This window comes from Gavia stellata, chromosome 27, assembly GCF_030936135.1.
Source record: "Gavia stellata isolate bGavSte3 chromosome 27, bGavSte3.hap2, whole genome shotgun sequence".
Classification (NCBI taxonomy): domain Eukaryota; kingdom Metazoa; phylum Chordata; class Aves; order Gaviiformes; family Gaviidae; genus Gavia; species Gavia stellata.
The window spans coordinates 1,974,631-1,991,418 of record NC_082620.1 but is presented as its reverse complement, the minus strand read 5'-3'; the positions used below and the strand labels follow the sequence as shown (position 1 = coordinate 1,991,418).

General features: G+C 56.8%; 2 protein-coding genes across 2 annotated transcripts in view; both read right to left on the bottom strand.

Moving 5' to 3' along the window:
- Positions 1-276: 276 nt before the first annotated feature.
- Positions 277-2,778, bottom strand: KLHDC7A (kelch domain containing 7A). The gene has a single exon (XM_059829842.1). It carries the CDS (start codon positions 2,776-2,778, stop codon positions 277-279), a length of 2,502 nt encoding a protein of 833 aa, XP_059685825.1.
- Positions 2,779-8,184: 5,406 nt separating this feature from the next.
- Positions 8,185-16,788, bottom strand: part of IGSF21 (immunoglobin superfamily member 21) — a 96,032-nt gene continuing 87,428 nt past the window's right edge. Inside the window, exons 5-11 of the mRNA XM_059829841.1 lie at positions 14,308-14,426; positions 13,479-13,594; positions 12,744-13,191; positions 9,279-9,364; positions 8,859-9,051; positions 8,725-8,763; positions 8,185-8,258 (exon numbers count right to left, since the gene is read on the bottom strand). Coding sequence (XP_059685824.1) covers positions 8,185-8,258; positions 8,725-8,763; positions 8,859-9,051; positions 9,279-9,364; positions 12,744-13,191; positions 13,479-13,594; positions 14,308-14,426 — 1,075 coding nt within the window. The remainder of the gene's footprint in view (positions 8,259-8,724; positions 8,764-8,858; positions 9,052-9,278; positions 9,365-12,743; positions 13,192-13,478; positions 13,595-14,307; positions 14,427-16,788) is intronic.

Below are 16,788 nucleotides of genomic sequence, written 5' to 3'. Positions count from 1 at the left end.
TCTAAGCAAACAAGTCCACCCAGCTCCTTGCTTTGCTCTTCCTTGTGTCTTCAAGGCTGGGTTTACTGGCAGTACCCAAGGGCAATGTGTCTCCTTCCTTACTTACGGGGTCTGGGAGGATGCTTACTTGATGGTAGGTATGGGTAACATTTCCCTGGTAGTGTTGGTCCCATGCTATGTGGACCAATGTGGGCTGGTGGCTTCTTCTACCAGCTTTCACCATCGTATCACATCTGAGCCACCACCACTGTTGCATGAGACCCCAGCATGGAACCCTCAAACCTGTGTTTGTGCCATCCCTCCCTCTGGCAGCACCAGGACGGCTGGGAGGAGGCTGCCACGGGGCGATGGGAAGGGCTGCAGCTCCTTGGTCCCAAAGCGTGGTGAGATGTGGTCAGCCAAGAAGCGTATGTGGAAGTGCCGGCTGACACAGTGGACCAGGTTGCCCACCACGGCACACTGGAAGCTGGACAGGTCGGGCACAGCGTAGGCAGCACACTCATACCATAGCTTGGCCTTGGCGCTGCAGCGGTAGACGCTGATGCCTGTGCTGCGGTGGAGGTCAAAGCGGTAGATGAAGCCATTGGCACTCACCATCTCGGCTGTCCTGTCCTTGCCACCGCCGGCTGGGCTGACCCTCCAACTGTCCGAGCGGGCGGTGTAACGCAGCAGTACGTAGCGCAAGGTGCCCCCCGTCACGTAGATCTCCCCGTCGCACACCGTGGCCGTGTGGGCCACGGCAAAGGTGTCATGGGGCAGGGGTGCGGTGAAGGTCCAGCGGTCCTGCCGGGGGTCATAGCGCTCCACCGTGCAGAGGCACTCACCGCCGATGGCGTAGAGGTGTCCATCCAAAGCCACGAGCTTGCAGTGCGGCCGTGCTTGGTTCAGGGGGCAGATCTCCCTCCAGATGTTGGTCAGGGGGTCATAGCAAAAGACACGGTTGGAGGGTCTCTGCGTCCGGCCCGTGCCCTCGCAGCCAGCCACCACAAAGAGGTAGTTGAACATGCTGCACATGGCGCACCCCCGGGAGACCACCTCCGGTGGCACGTGGCAGAGGTGATGCCAGCAGTCCCCTCTGTCATCGTAGTAGCAGAGGCGGCTGGTGTGGAGGCCGGGCTCCTGCACGTTGACGTCTGCCACGGCCACGTACATCTTCCCCTTCATCCTCCGCCGCAGGATGAGCTCCCGCTCGCCGGCGTTGAGGCGGCTGTAGATGGAGGGTGTCCTCAGCACCTGCAGGTAGTTGTCACTCATCACCTTGTAGGCGGCCTCCTGGAGGTGGCTGAGCTTCTGCGCCTTGGCTGTGCAGAGGACCTCATAGCAGTTCCCCAGGTCCAGGTGGGTGGGTGGTGGCATTTGGAAGAGGTCAGCACTGGCCACCAGCCCTGGCCGGGGGCTTGCAGGTGGTGTGCCAGCTAGTGTGGTGGCCCCAAAACCCTCCATGGGCAGCTGAAGGTGGGGACTGTCAGCAATCTGGAGGATGCTGTCCTTGCGGCCAGGAGATGGTGGCTCAGGGGAGATCTCCAAGCTCCCTGTAGGTGGTGGAACTATGGAGGAGGTGGTGGGATCCCACGTTGCCGACACTGGGTCCAGCTCCTGGGTTGCAAAACTCTGCAGCTCTTCATTGACTCGCTCCGAGCTGCAGTGCCGGGATGTTCCCAGAGGGATGTATGGGAGAGACCTCTTCTTCGACACTGACTGGGAGATGGACTGGACGTAGTAGTCGTAGACTTTGCCTTTGAGGCTGGGGACCAGCTGCCTGGCCCCGTTCTTCGCCCGCCGCTCGGCGATGTAGTTCTCCTCCACCTGGATCTTTGTGACTGAGGAGAAAGAGTAGGAGGCATCCGACCCCACGTTGCTTGCTGTCATTGTTAGCCCCAGGTCCGAGGTGACGCTGAGGGTCTGGATTGTCCCCCCACGCGCCTCAACCTCCCGGCTCATGCCTCCGCCAGCCAAATCCTGCTCCGTGCTTTGGACATGTCCGTCACCAGCCGTCTGGGCATTAGCAATCCCAGGGGAAAGCCCGGTGCTTGGGGCGAGTGTGCCTTCCTCCCCACGGCTGCTCAGTGTTTCGGCCGTGTCCCCAGGGTCATAAGAGCTCAGCTTGCTTCCTGGCTCGCTTCCTGGCTCACTTCCCGGCTCACTTCCCAACTTGCTTCCTGGCTCGCTTCCTGGCTCACTTCCCGGCTCACTTCCCAACTTGCTTCCTGGCTTGCTTCCCAGCTTGCTTCCTGGCTCGCTTCCCCACTCGCTTCCTGGCTTGCTTGCCAGCTTACTTCCCAGCTCACTTCCTATCTGATTTCCCGGTTCTCTTCCTGGCTCACTTGCCGGCTCGCTTGCCGGCTTGCTTCCCCTCCTGCCCATCCCCGCTCTCCTGCAAGTCAGCCCCAGTTCAGAAACCATCTCCTCTCCTTCCTCCTCCTCCTCCTCCTCACCCCCTGGCAGACTTTGATCCCCCCGGAGAGGTGTGCGCCATGTCCCAGGATCGCTCGCTTGACCGCTCGCTTGTACATCCCCACCATCCCTCCTCGCCTCCTCACCAAACACCCTCCTCCGTCGCAGACCTGCCGCACCATCCTCATCCCCATCCGCATCCCGGGCAGAGTTTTCCCTCTGCTCTCCTCCCGCGTCGGCCGGCGGGATTTTGCCCCTGGCAAGCGAGCGGGACTTATAAAACCTGTACGCCAAAGTCAGGAGGAGCAGAGCGGCGGCGGAGAGGACCAGCTTGCCGGCCAGCTGCATGTCGGACTGCCAGGGCAGGGTTACCCGCTGGGGCATTTTTCTATGCCGGGAACGCGGAGAAGCCGATTAATGATTGCCGAGCGAGCCCGGAGCGTGGAGCTGAAGGTTTGGGGCAAGGTGACTTTGAGCGGGCAAAGCTGGCAGGAGATTTCCGGACAAGCTTTGCATGTTTGGGATGGGCTGGGCTCCAGGGAAAAGGTGCAGCCCAGAGCTGGCGGCACAGAGCCGGCTTTATTAGCCTGGTAAACAGAGAGGCTCAGAGAAAAGCAAAAGGAAGCACAAAGGGAGGAAAAGTATCTCCTCCCAGCAGCCCACTGGTGCTGCCTCCCCGTTTCTTTTGCTATTTAAAAGGGATCATGCCATGGAAGGGGAAAATAAGTTTTTTTCATCCGGGAGAGGTCCCTCATCCCTGGATGCAGGCACGGGGAAGGGAGGAAGAAGCAGCCCAGTGCCGGGCAGACCTTTGGTCCGACGCCGAGCAGCTGCTCCGTGGCAGAGGCGGGTGACTAATTCAGTGGCCTTCGTTTGTGACATGCTGGCTAACGAAGGGTGACGGGAAGTAACCCTAAAGCTGCTGGGGTCTCTTTGAGGCCAGCTTGGAAATGGTCAGGGGAATTAAGAGCCGGTGTAAAAGGAGATGGGGGCTTTGGGAGGAAGGAAAAATGCGGCACCAAAGAGCAAATAAAGGCAGGAGTGAAACTGCGGCTGGTGGCCGCTGCGTTCAGAGACCTGCATCCATGTGCACAGGGGTGAACTAAGGGAAGTAAACAAAAGCATCGGGACCAGGAAGAAATTTGGGCTTGGAAGGGATGGGAGAGATGTGAGTCGTCGTTTCAGATTGATGCGCTGCTGCGTGTGGGATTTCTGCAGGGATTGGAGTCACTGTGGGGAAACTGAGGCACAGAGGATGCCAGACAGTGTCACGCTTGCTTCTTTCTCCCCCTGGAAAGATGTTGGTGATGTGTCTGGTTCTGATCTGAATCTCAAAGATTTAGGGGAATTGTTGTCCCCATCATCCCCGAGGCAGCCGTGTCCCCACGCCTGGACCGCGGCGGGGGGGGGGGGGAGAGGAGGGGCCCTGGGGAATGGCATCCCTCTGCAACCGCCGCTAAAATGAGCTGAATTCAAAGGGATAAAATTAATTTCCTTTTCCCTGAGGGGAACATCTCGCACGCTGAGAGATGCATAAAGAAACGAGGCCCTCCAAGGCTGCAAAGAAACAGCCAAAATGTGGGTGGGGGTGGGCGGCCGCTCCTCTTTGTATGCGGGGACTCGCTCCCCACTAGCTTGGTCCCAATCCGGTGGGATTTGCCGGAGAAATGAACCCAAGTGATGCTAAAACAACTCCCTGTATGACGTGTGGGTGTGATGGGTCCCAACTGTATGGGTCACGGGTCTGTGAGGTGGGAGGAGGTCTCGCCATGGGTCTTTAATGGGTGGTGGGTGCTTGTGAGCTTACGCCCGGCGTCCGCAGCCTCCCAAACCGCATCCCATGCAGCAGTTGATCTCCACCAGCCGTTGCACGAGCTCAGGCACTGCCTTTTGCGATGGGGAGGAGCATCTGAACCTCCTTGGGGCACGATCCCCAACATCACCAGCATCTGCAAGCGCTGAGGTGCCCTCCCTGCCGATGCTGAGATGCTGAATTTCACCCGATGGCTTCGCACGGGGACAGTGGTAGTGCCGAAGGGGATGGGGGTGGTTGTATATCTGCCACTAGACTTGCTGTGGATGCTTGTTAGGTGGAGGACCACGTGCTCAATAGTGTAATATTTGTATATGTAGAAAGAGGATGGAAAAGAAGCAGAGGAGTAAATTCCCTGTGCTGGTTTGGCACTCCGGGACACCTGTGCGCATCCCTGCTGTGAACGGGGAGAGCCCACCAGCGGCTTTTAGGGGAATATTTGGGAAGTTGTCACCTTGTATGGGTCCAGAGTGGGGAAATGCATCAATAAAGAGGCTGGGGGAATGAGGATATTTAAATTAAAAGCTGGACTGATGCATCCTGCTCAGTTGCATCTCGAGCTTGGGCCAGGGGCCAAAACAACACCAGCTAAAACCCACCCAGCCGCTCCCCTCCAGCCTATTTGGCATGGGGACATCAAATCCATTGCCTGGGGGATTGGTCCACCAAAAACCTCGGGAAGGTATATCCTTCCTGCCTGCAAATGCGGAGGGTCCCAAAGCCGAAGTTGGAATTGGGGCAATGGGAATGTGCATCAAGGCTGGACATGTGTTTTGGGGCTCGGCTAATTGGCAAAGGGTCTGGCCACCGGTGCATGACCATGACCCTGGGTTTCTTCATCTCTCGCTGCCGCGGTTTTTAATCTGCAGGTAGAGCTGCAAAGATCCTTGTGTTTGTGAGCTGGGAAGTATGAATTATGTATGTGCTTGGTGGCCCTGTGAACCCGGCCACGGCAGTAACTGTGCCTGGTAATGAGGTGGGGGAGGCAGGGGAAGCACCGAGCAAAGCCCACCATCACTCCCACTGGCATTCCTAGCTCCATTGAGCCGGAGCATCCTCAGTTTTGTGCCCCCCCACCATCTCCCCACCGATATCCCAAAGGGCTTGGGGCTCAGATGTGCGACATCCTTGAGAGATGCAGGGCTGGGCTGCCAAAACCCCGACCGGCATTATTGCCAGGATGAGGGCGGTTATCCGCATCACCAGCGGGTTTTTATGGACCTTGGGTTGGCAAAACATGGAGCGCAGGGGGAGGCGAGGGCGTTTTGGGCAGGCAGTGTGCTCTGGGTGCTGTCACCTTCACAAATGGCAGGATGGGGACCAGAGCCTGACTGTCGAGTTTGAGCTGCAGGGGATGAAGTCGGGAAGGAGGATTCCCATGGCAAAAATTCAGGTCCGACGTATAAATGTATATTTATCTATACCTTGCGGTAAGGAGTTTGAGTGGCAGTGTAAGGGAGCAGGGGATGCAGCCGTGACGCTTCCGAGCAGCAGTGACGTCTCAGCACTTGTGACTCTAATTGAATGTAATTGCCTCCTCCAAATTTTGCTAAAACCTTTTCAAAGTCCCCTGAAATTAGGGAACATCGATAACGCCGCTCCTTGGGGTTTTCAGCTCGCGTCATCTCTAAGAAGCACGATTAATTTTTTACAAGCTAATCATATCTCTTAGGCAGGTTGTCAGCTGTGGATCCGTCATCTCTCATCAATAATGAAACAACCTGAGCAGCTCTTTCCCCCCGCCAGCCTCCTGCATTATTCACTGCCAGGTCCTCAAACAACGGGGTGGGTGGTAGGGGGGAATCAGGGATTTAATTGATGTCCTTTGTAATTACCTGCAGGAAGGTGGATGGGGACGGGGAGGCAGGGCTGGTAGGTGGTGGGTGAAGGATGAGAGGGGCAGGAGGTGAAGGCAGGGTCCAGCACAGCGTGGGAGGCTTTCTTTGGCTCGCTGCTTTGGTGGGGTGGCATCTCTCAGTGTCCCTCGCTTCGGGGACTTGGGGGACTTTGGGAAAGCAGGCAGCATCTCTGCCCAAAATGAGGAGAGACTCCCATGTCCCCTCGGTCATCGCTTTGGCTGTGCTGGTGCTGAGAAGGTCTCATCCTATAGCCTGATCCATCACCATGGGAAAGCATTAAGCATCCCGAATGCACACAGAGGATTTGGGCTACCGGCCCTCCGAGCCCACCGGTCCACTCCCAGCTGCTGGATGGGAAGGTCACGTCACTCTTGAGGTGGCACCAAGCAGAGCCGGTTGATGGTGGCACTGCCTCTCTAATGCTCCTCATTTCCATGGGTCCGGGCTAAAATCACCACATTTGCATTTAAATGGAGGTTTGGGCATCTGTAAATCCCCATTTTCAAAGCGAGAAGGCCTAATGGTTGTTTAATCACGTTGGGATGAGGTCCCCACTAGGATCTCCAATCCAGCGAGGAGGGCGAGAAGCATCCGTGCTGTGGTGGGGGGGCTCTGCTGCCTGCTCGGTAGCACGGGGGTAAACTGAGTCATGTGGATTTCCCTAAAAAATAAAGGTTCCCCTAAAAAAATGAAGGTTCCCTTCTCACCCAGGGAGCTGCGAAGGGCTGGAGCAGTGAAAGTGGTCGGGGACAGAGTCGGGGGGGTTCAGGCAGCTGGTTGGAAGGGATCCATCCAGATGCTTGGATGCTGCTGCTTTGGGATGAAAGAGGAACCGTTGACCCTCCTACATCCCAGCCAGCCCCAGTCTGTCCCTGCATTGCTGCCAGGGAAGAAACTCCTGAGCCGTTGCGTGTTTGTTCGGCTCCTTTGAGGCTGGGAAATCGCTCGCAGCAAGGTTGGCAACAGAGCATGGCAGGGGCTGAATCTGCTTAATAATAATTAATCATAATAGTAATAATAATGCTTAGCACTCGTACGGGGCTTTGGAAGATGAAGCACCGCATGGTTGCTGGCTAATCCTCTAGGATTAAGAGTTCCCCGGGGAAAAGGCAGGGGAGTGCCCTGTCCTCGGGCTCCTCTCCCCCCACATCCGCTCCCCAGGGATCCTGGCTCAGGGCTGGATGCTCTCCGGGCACCGTGGGGAGGGAAAGCAGCCAGGCAAACCGCCGGCATCCCCCAGCACCGAGCAGGATTGGGGCAAACCCACCTGTTTTTTGCAAAGAGCCGTCCTGCAGCAGGATTAACGCCGTACCGGGATGTGTCCGGTGGCACGGGGTACCATAGGAATGGTCAGGATCTGGCCATGCTGCACCGTTATCTGTTTCCACGGCGACAATTAGCCAAGAGGGATGGGGAGGGTGGCATGGACCAAAAACGGGTGCAGCACTTCAAACACGGCTGGTGCCTCCGTGCCGGCGCTGCCCGATGGGACGCGTGCTGCCCACTCATGTGTGAGCGCTGACATTTTGGGTCGGGAGCCGCCTGTCACCAGAGATTGGCCGTCCAGCCCAGGACGAGCGTTGTGCACGGCTCCCGTCTTCCAGCAAAGCTGATTTGCCCCAACCAAGGTCCTGGGGTATAAGGCCAGTGATCCGCGGCTTTCAGGCTCCCAGTGCCACCGTCCACGTGTAGGACTCGTCCCCAGTGTCCCTCATGCTGGGGACATGTGTGGTCCCTACCCTGGGGAGCTGAGACCTGAAGCAGCTCGGTGCAGTGGGAATGGTGTAAATAGTGATTTTTCCAGCAGAAATCTGGCCCCTGCATAATAGACACCCCCTCCCCAAGACCTTGCAAAGCCTCTAGGTACCCCAAAATCATTCTGGGTACCCCAGGACAAGGCAAAACATTAAGCACAGCCTTCTACTGGGCAAGATTTTTCTTTTTCCTTTTAATTAAATTGTCTGAGGAAGCCAAGACACAGACAGAAAGAGAGACCGAGACTGTAAATAGTATAGAAAAAAAAAAAAAGAGAGAGCGAGAGAACCAGTTGATGGAGGTGTAAATGCCAAGTGGAGCCGTACGGAGGAAGAAGAAGAGGAGGAAGAGGCAGGCGAAGCTTCACGTTAGCTCCAGGATCACTGTTAGGGTGAGCGCCAAAACTAGTCTGAAGCCGCAGTGGCTAATAAGTGAACCTAGGCAGGAGGAGAAAAGAGATGGGGAGTTTAGGAAGCCGTGCCTCAACGCTTGGGTTCAAAGCAGGATGGGATCACCACCTTTTTTTGGGGGGGATCCCCCTTCTAAACTTGCTATGCAGCTTGCATGTGGTGGGCATCGGGTCAGGCATGCTGCGGGGAGCATCCATGGGGCCCCTTTTGGTGCACGGACATCCCTGCTGCCAAGGGCAAGGGCTTGGGGCGATGCAGGGAGAGATGTTCAAGGGCTTGGGGTGATGCAGGGAGAGATGTTCAAGGGCTTGGGGTGATGCAAGGAGAGATGGCCAAGGGCTTGGGGTGATGCAAGGAGAGATGGCGAAGGGCTTGGGGTCATGCAAGGAGAGATGGCCAAGGGCTTGGAGCGATGCAAAGAGGGATGCTCTCTGCACGCTCCTTCCCTCCCTGGGCAGTTTCAGGTCAAAATACCAGTCCCACCATCACTCACCATTGGAGTCCTCTGTTCCTCTGGGAATGTTCGGGTTTTCTAATGGGAAAGAAATAGCAGAGAGACAGTTTTATTGCGGGGGAGATGAGTGAGGATTTGTGGAGGGAGGGCTGACCCCCGTGGTGTTGCCATACCAAAAACGATGAGCCGGGTGTGAGTATCGGTGGAGCCCAGGGGGTTCTGGGCAGTGCAGCGGTACATGGAGCCATTGAGCTCAGCCGGCACCCGCTCCAGCACCAGCTCCTTGCCGTCGTGTTCAGTGCTGCCGTCGAGGAGCCGGCTCCCCACCCGGGTCCAGGTGAAGAGGGGCTCAGGGAAGACTTCATTCTGTGGGGAGATGGGGGGCTGTGAATGGGTGTAGGGGGTGAGTAAGCCCTGCCTCACACCTGGAGCAAGGACGGGGTACAACCGAAATGTCCAGGTGTGCATCAGTGTAGGGACCATGATGCAACCCAAGGCCACCAAGCCAACCCCATAAAGTGCTGGTGTGGATGCAAGGTTGTCCATTGGCACGGCATCACCCCACGGCGATGGGGGTGGATGGGAATGCTGACCTGGAAACCCTGCACCAAGATCCGCACAGTGTCTCCGACGCGGGCTCTTGTCGGGGTCATCATGATCTTCGGGCCCTTGGGAGCAACTGCAAGGGAAGGGGACAAGAAGGGACATCAGCCAAGCGAGGGGTTCCTGGTGCTGATGAGTGCCCTTGGCTGGGGTTAATGATGGTTTGATGAACGATCGTGGTGAGGGGGTGGCACAGCATGTGCCAGCTGATGGCTGGGTGATTGATGGACAGGCTGACGGGCGTCCAAATGACTGATAGACAAGTGGGCAAGGACCCACAGGCGGATGAATGGGAAGACTGTGAGATTGATAGCTGACTGTAATGGGATGCACTGATGGCCAAGGATGTATTTCCCACCAGAGCTGCCCCCGCTCAGAAACGGCGGACAAAGCGGGGGTCAGGTTGGTTTGATGCCTTGGAGACAGGCACCTCATGGAAAGGTCCCATGTCAAGGTGGCCTCGGTGAGTCGTGCAAAAGTGCTGTTAGCATGGGAGACAGCCACAAAGCCTTGCTGGCACAAAATGCCAAGCACAGCCCTGTAAAGAGGAGAGGACCCCTTTTCCCACACCAGACTTGGGGTGCCTTTGCCCAGTGCATTGCGGGGGGAGAAGCAGTAATACAGCCAGCCATGGTGGGGTGACACCACACTGGGTCTGCTCCTTGCTCCCAGCTGGGTCGGGGTTGCGTGGATGTCCCTTCCTGGGCCACAGGTGGGATGGGACAGCCCCAGGAGCTGCCTGGACTTTGCATGGAAGGACCCTTTTGCAGGTTTGAAGGGGAAAATGGGCAGGAGGGAGACTGGGTTTTGCCAAAAGTGGGTGTTTCATCCTTTGTATATTCAACGCCGCTGTGAATGGGACAGGCTGAGCCTGGACGTCACCGCAGCATGACACAAAGGGACAAACAGCCACCAGAAAGCATATTGGTCTGTGGTGGTGGGTGCTGGCCCTTGGAAAGGGCATCCATGGCCCAGGATGCTGTGCATAGACATGGTCCAGAGACCACGGTCGTGCACCTGGACTGCAATATTCATGCAAGATCCAATCCTCCGGTGTTAAAGCAGGGGTGATGGGCTGCAGGTGATTACACCATGCTATGGTCTGTACGGAAAGACAGCTTTCTGTACCAAAGCAAGTGGTTTGTCTGGGTTTCAATGTGGCTTTTATTGAGAGTCTATATAGTGTATATATACTATTTATATATAGGGAGGGGGTTAATGGGGGATCTGCTGTGATGGTGCCAAAAACCTGGGTGTGGGCGGTGGTGGTGGGGCGCCCAGTGAGGTGCATAGGCTGAAGGCATTTTAGAGGATGAGGAGGACTGTGGATTTGGGGGGGCAGTGTGGGGTGAGCTTTGCCATTACAGGTATTGGAGCTACTGGGGATGAAGCAGCAACCCATCAAATTCTTGGCCTCATGGGGAGCCCCAGAGAGTGGACACCTGAGCTGCAGAAGGTGTGAAAATGCAGGACTTTTAGGTTATTTTTTGACTGGTTGTATGCTGGGAGAGAGCTTTAATGCTCAGTGGGCAGGAACAGATAATGGAGGGCCATCTATTAGCAAGAGAGCTGCTGCCCTCCTTGTTGACTGCCAACCTCCCCTTGACCTCCTCATTGCCACCAACCTCCCACTAATTGAGGTGGTTGATGAGCTGAAGGAAAAGAGACGGAGTACCAGCATTGAGAGGCCTCTGCACACTGAAGCCTGTGCCAAGGATGGGTGGAAAGCCAGCGAGTCAAAGCTCTCCAGGAGATGGTACATCGTTGCCGATGCAGCGAGCCAAGTGCCCTACTTGGCCAGGAGCAAAGCCCAGTCTTCTCCACCCAGCTCGAGGGGAGGAAGGCTGGAGCAGCCTACCCAGGAGGGTGCCCTGAAGATGGGCCAACTCTGGTGGAGAGCTCAGCCTCTTCTGATGAGGAACCAGGAGAAGGGAGGGGAGCCCCAGCCTTACCTGGGGGCTAGTTGACCAGCCAAGGTGGGGCAGAAGTGAGGGGCCCCACTAACTACTCTTTTCACCAGCTCCCACAGTCACTTGTGGAGCTTCTGCTCTTCCAGGGTCCTGGGCATGCTGGGAGCCAACGGGGCGGCCCTGGCCTCAATCCCACCACCCTATCACAGCTGGGGCCTCACCAGCCCCACAGGCTGCCCCTATGCAGGGGCCAGCCTGGCCCCTCACCAGCAATCCCCACTGGGATGAGTTGGGTGGTGATGGCCAACATGACATGTCCTCAGGTCTCCTGGGACTGGGTATAGATGGATGGAGCTGATGTCACTATGGGATGAAGGTGTCTGCCCCTGCCCTAATATGACCCCAGTCCAGAGGAGCTCCTGAGTCCCATCTCTTCCCAGATTTACACCCCATAGGAGGTAACATTAAGGGGCTACCAACTTCCTGACCTGCCATGCAGGTAACCAAGGCAAAGACCCACCTAACACCAGGTCCCCCACCCCAGCCCCCGCCCCCAGCTCTAACACCCCCCTTCCTGCTCATCCCTACACGCAGCACAGCCCTGGCTCCCCCCCAAACCAGCCCCTCGTTTTCCCCCCTGCCCCAGTCCTGTGTCACCTCGCTATATGCAAACACTCATCCTCTTTTTACCGAGGGAGCTTCGCCCGGCACAGATTCCCCAAAATCTAGGGCTGTGCCCACATTACCCCCTGCCACTGACATCGCTGCCTTGCTCTGAGACCTCAGAAACCTCGATTCCCCCCTAAAAGCCCCACGCATCACCCCAAACCTTCACTGCCTGAGTCTACAGCCCCCTCCCAGACCCATGCCTATATCAACCCACCAAAACCCACCCTATAGCATCCCCCATGGCTGGGGGGCCCTCAGCACCCCCGTCTGCAGGGCCAGGGCTTGCTCCCCTTTATGGGGCACTCTGAGTCTGTGAGAACTTGGGGGGCAGCAGCCCTGCAGCCTCCTTCCTTACCTCCCCCACGCACGAGGGGCTCTGCACCCCACAGACCCCAGGACAACCCCACCCAAGCACCCTTATTGCTAGCACCCAGCCCTGCCTCGCCCCCCCCCAAACTGCCCTTGCCTTCCTGCTCCTTGCACCCCCTCCTGCCCCACACAGTCCCCCCACATGCTCTGCCTCCCCTACGACACACAGCAAACCCCTTCTCCTGCCTGAGGGACCCCCCCAAACCCTCTGCCCTCACTCCTACTTTTGTGAAGCCCTGACATCGCCTCCTCCTATCGTTGCGCAGCCCTACATGGTACCCCGCTTTAACCCACGGGTGCTTGAAAAAAAACCCAAAAGAAAAGCCAAAGTGCAAAAAGTGCCAAAAATGCACAAAAAAAAAGCAAAAAAAGCAAAAAAATTTGCAAAACAATGCCAAAAAAAAAAAAAAGGGCAAAAAGAAAAAAGCAAAAAAATTGCAAAAAGTGAAAATAAAAAGCAAAAAAGCCAAGAAACCCCCCAAACCCTGCCACGGTGGCCGTGCTTACCGAGCGTCACCTCGGACTGCATGGGCATGGAGAGTGCCGGGTGCTTCACCTCGCAGCTGAAGAGCGCCTCGTTGTCGATTTGGGGGTTCAGGGTCCAGGTGAGGGTGGCCCGCGCCTCCACCGTCCCGTCGCTGACGGGCGCGTGCGTGTGGCGGAAATAGTAGATGGGCTCCGCCACGTGCACCCATCGCGGGAATTCCCGGCTTACCACCGTTTCGGGGATGGTTTCGGTGACAGGACCCCGCTCGGCTGCCAGCCCCCGCGGGGGGTCTGCCGTGGCCGGGGCTCGCCCGCCTCCCACCTCCCCTTCAGCCGCCAGCGATTTCGGCACCTTGGTGTCATCCAGGTCGCGGTGAAGGAGGTTACGGGGTGCCCAGCTCCCGGCGCCGGCCGGCGGCTCCGGCAGCGGGGTGGCCTCGATGGGCTCCCCGTCCCTCTTGAAGTACACCTGCGTGGGGACAAAAGGGACGGTGAGCCTGGTGGGGACAGCCACCACCCCAGACAACCGCAGCATCCCATCCCCTTGGGTAGCTTTGGATGGAGCTCCTTCCCAAGGTCCCCAAGGAAAGATGCTGCAGGACAAGATTTGGGTAGCAGGCAGCGACTTGCCTTATTTTGCCTCCAAAAGCAGCACATATGTATTATGTATTTTTAATATATATATTTTTTCATGCTTGCTTCATTTTATATATATATATATCTATATATGAAAGATTAAAGACCCTGGGGGCTCACCAGCGGGGCGGGCTTGCCGCCAGAGACCACGCACACCAGGGTGAAGTTCTGCGCCTGGTAGCGGCTGAAGGGTGCTGGCGTGTCAGCAGCAAGCACCGAGATGGACGTTGGAGGAGCTGCCGGGGAGCAGAGCCGAGGTGTTAGCACAGCGTCCTCGACACACACCTCTCTCCACCCCTGTCCCCATCCCCGTCCCCATCCCCACCCTCATTCCTGTCTCCGTCCCCATTTCCATCCTTGTCCCTGTCCCCATCCCCATCCTCATCCCCATCCTTGTCTCTGTCCCCATTGCTGTCCCTATCCTTATCCCCATCCTGGACCCCATCCTCGTCCCTGTCCCCATCCTCATGCCCGTCCCTGTCCCCATCCTCATCTCCATTCCCATCCCCATCCTCGTTTCCATCCCCACCCCTGACCCTATCCTCATCCCCGTCCCCATCCTCGTCCCTGTCCCCATCCCAATCCCCATCCTCATCCCCATTCCTGTCTCCATCCCCGTTGTTGTCCCCATCCTTATCCCCACCCCTGACCCCATCCATGTCCCTGTCCCCATCCTTGTCCCTGTCCCCATCCTCGTCCCTGTCCCCATCCTCATCCCTTGTCCCCGTCCTCATCTCCATTCCTGTCCCCATCCTTGTTTCCGTCCCCATCCTTGTTTCCATCCCCATCCCCGTCCCCGTCCCCATCCTTGTCCCTATTCCCATCCTCATCCCCATCCCTGTCCGCATCCCTGGGGATGGGAAAATGAACCAAATCCCTTCTGTCCCCTCACCCCAAGACCCCACAGCCCTTTTCCCTCCGGTCCCACCCAGCCGGGGGCTGCACTCACCCATCACGTTGAGGAATATGTTCCCGGAGGCCAGGACCACTTTCTCCCGTGTGGCTCGGTCGTAAATCCCCACGTGACACTCGTAGGGACCGTTGTCCGAAATGCGAACCTCGGGGAGGCTGGGGAGGAGAGACAGGGCTCACCACTTGCTCCCGCTCCATCCTGACCCTATTTTCCTGGGGGACGCAGCGGTCGGCATCCGGATGTCAAGGCGTCGGATGGGGTTGCTTTTCGCCGGTGATGGGGATCAATAAACTATTAATAACTGCAAAGGCTGCAGGAGAGAGCTGTGTAATGCAATTTAGCAGCTGGAGTTTACCGGCACTGACAGCTCCTCGGGAGAGTAAGTAATTGCATTATTGAAAGGAGAAGCGTACAGGAGGTAAAGGCACCGCCGAGAGCAAAAACCCATGAAGCGTGGACATGAAACGCCTGCGAAACGCCGATGTTAAAGGCTCGGCGCCGGACGTTACAGACCGCTTGAGCGATGCAACGGCTGTAACAAAGCCCGGTGGATAAAAAGCATCACAAGCCCAAACTCCAAGCAAATCCAGAGCACGCCTCTATCAATATATTATCTAGATTCTTTATATAGATACAAAAAAAACAGGAGAGGAAGAGATGTGCAAAAGGATTGGTGCTGCTGGAGGTGGAAACGCTCATGCCAGCTGCAAAGGAGCTGCTTTGCTGACCGGCAGCATCCCGCTTTGCCGGTCGGCAGCATCATCCCTCCTCACCAGTTGGCAGCATCTGCCTTACGGACTGGCGTCATCCCACCTCACCGGCCGGCAGCATCATCCCACCTTGCCGACCGGCATCATCCTGCCTCGCCAGCCAGCAGCATCCCACCTCGCTGGCTGGCAGCAGCATCTCGCCTTGCCGCTGGCAGCATCATCCCACCTTTGCTGGTCAGCAGCATCCTGCCTCTCCAGCCGGCATCATCATCCCACCTCAGCGGCAGCACCATCCCACCTCGTCGGCCGGCAGCATCCCACCGTGGCAAAGAGGACGGAGGCAATTCCTGCACTGAGCACCCAGCAAACCACCTCCAGCTTAAAACCCCCCACCTTTCCGGACAAATCCAGGCATGCACCTTGCGGATCTTCCCCGGCTGGGGGTGCAATCTGGCACTGATTTGCCAGACCCTTTCCAAAAACCCATGGCTGCCTTCCCACACCTCCTCCTCGCCGCGCGAGCCCCCCGCCAGCACAAACAAGCCCCCGTCGAAGCGAACATTCACTTGGCAGCTCCTTTTAATGGCCACAACGCTTTCAACTAAGCCTCCACCATCTGTTCCAGCCTCTAATTACCCACGCGTGGAGCGGGAAATCATCCACGCCCTTCGTTAGCGGCATGCAGGAGCGGTTTTGGTCCCCACCAAGCTGGGGACCCTCTCCATCCTGGCAGCTGCCCCTCGCCGTGAAGGACAAGCCCTTTGGGTTTGCACGCAGATTTGGGTGTAAAATGGTCCTAATTGGGTCGGTTTGACGTTTCTGCGCTTGGTAGGGACCAGAGGGAGGGGACCCCCAGCCCTGCAAAGACAAAACGCTGCCCGTCGCGTCCTTTGCGTCCTCTAAGCATGCTGAAAATAAGGAAAAAAATATTATATAGATATTCATAAAGCAGTGCCTTACTTGACGAGGGTGGGTTTTTAATCAGAGGAGGGGAAAAAAAAAACAGGGTTGGATATCTCCCGGCTTTGCTCTTCACATCTGAGCGGGCGGCGTTCAAAGCCGCTGTGAAAAGAGGCAGCCCCGGCAGCCCTCTGCGCCGCGCAGATAAGAGCCGCGCCACCCGGGATAACGCTCCATGGGACGGCACCGACGTGACCGTGCCATTACGAAGATTAAAAAAAAGAAAGATGAAAATACAGAAGGGTAAAATGAAAGGGAGAGAAAACCTGAGTGGCAACGGCTGGGAAGCGACTGACCCATCACCAAACCCTTCCCAATATTACTCCTTTTCTTCACCAGAGCCCAAAATAAGGCAGGACCCCCCACAAAAAAAAGCATCAAGCCAATGATTCAGAAAACAAGCTTTTTTCATAACCTCTCAGAAATATCTCCTTTCTCCCCAGGCAAGTTGCTGTTTTCCTCTGAAAAAAGGCAACTGTGTGAAAAGACTTTTACCGCGAACATCCCTGGCTCCACGGACGATTTGCCGGCGTCGTGCCGACGATTACCAATGCTTTTAAGTGCTTGGTCCTAGGGCGGTGAAATTTTCTGCTCGCAGATTCTATTAGTTCTACAATATACGGTGAAAGGGAGAAAAACGGAGGGTTTTGAGCCAAAAAAAAGCAGCTGCTTTGCCTCGCCGGGATGGTGCAACGTGCCATAACAGGGTGAATATGGCATGTCCTTGTCCCTTGCTCAAGGGATGCTCGTGATCTCTCGCTCCATGCACAGGGGATGTTTTATTCTGGTTTAATTCTCCAACGTTCCCGGTGCTCCCTGCTAGAGGAGAGCAATGGCCAAATCCAGC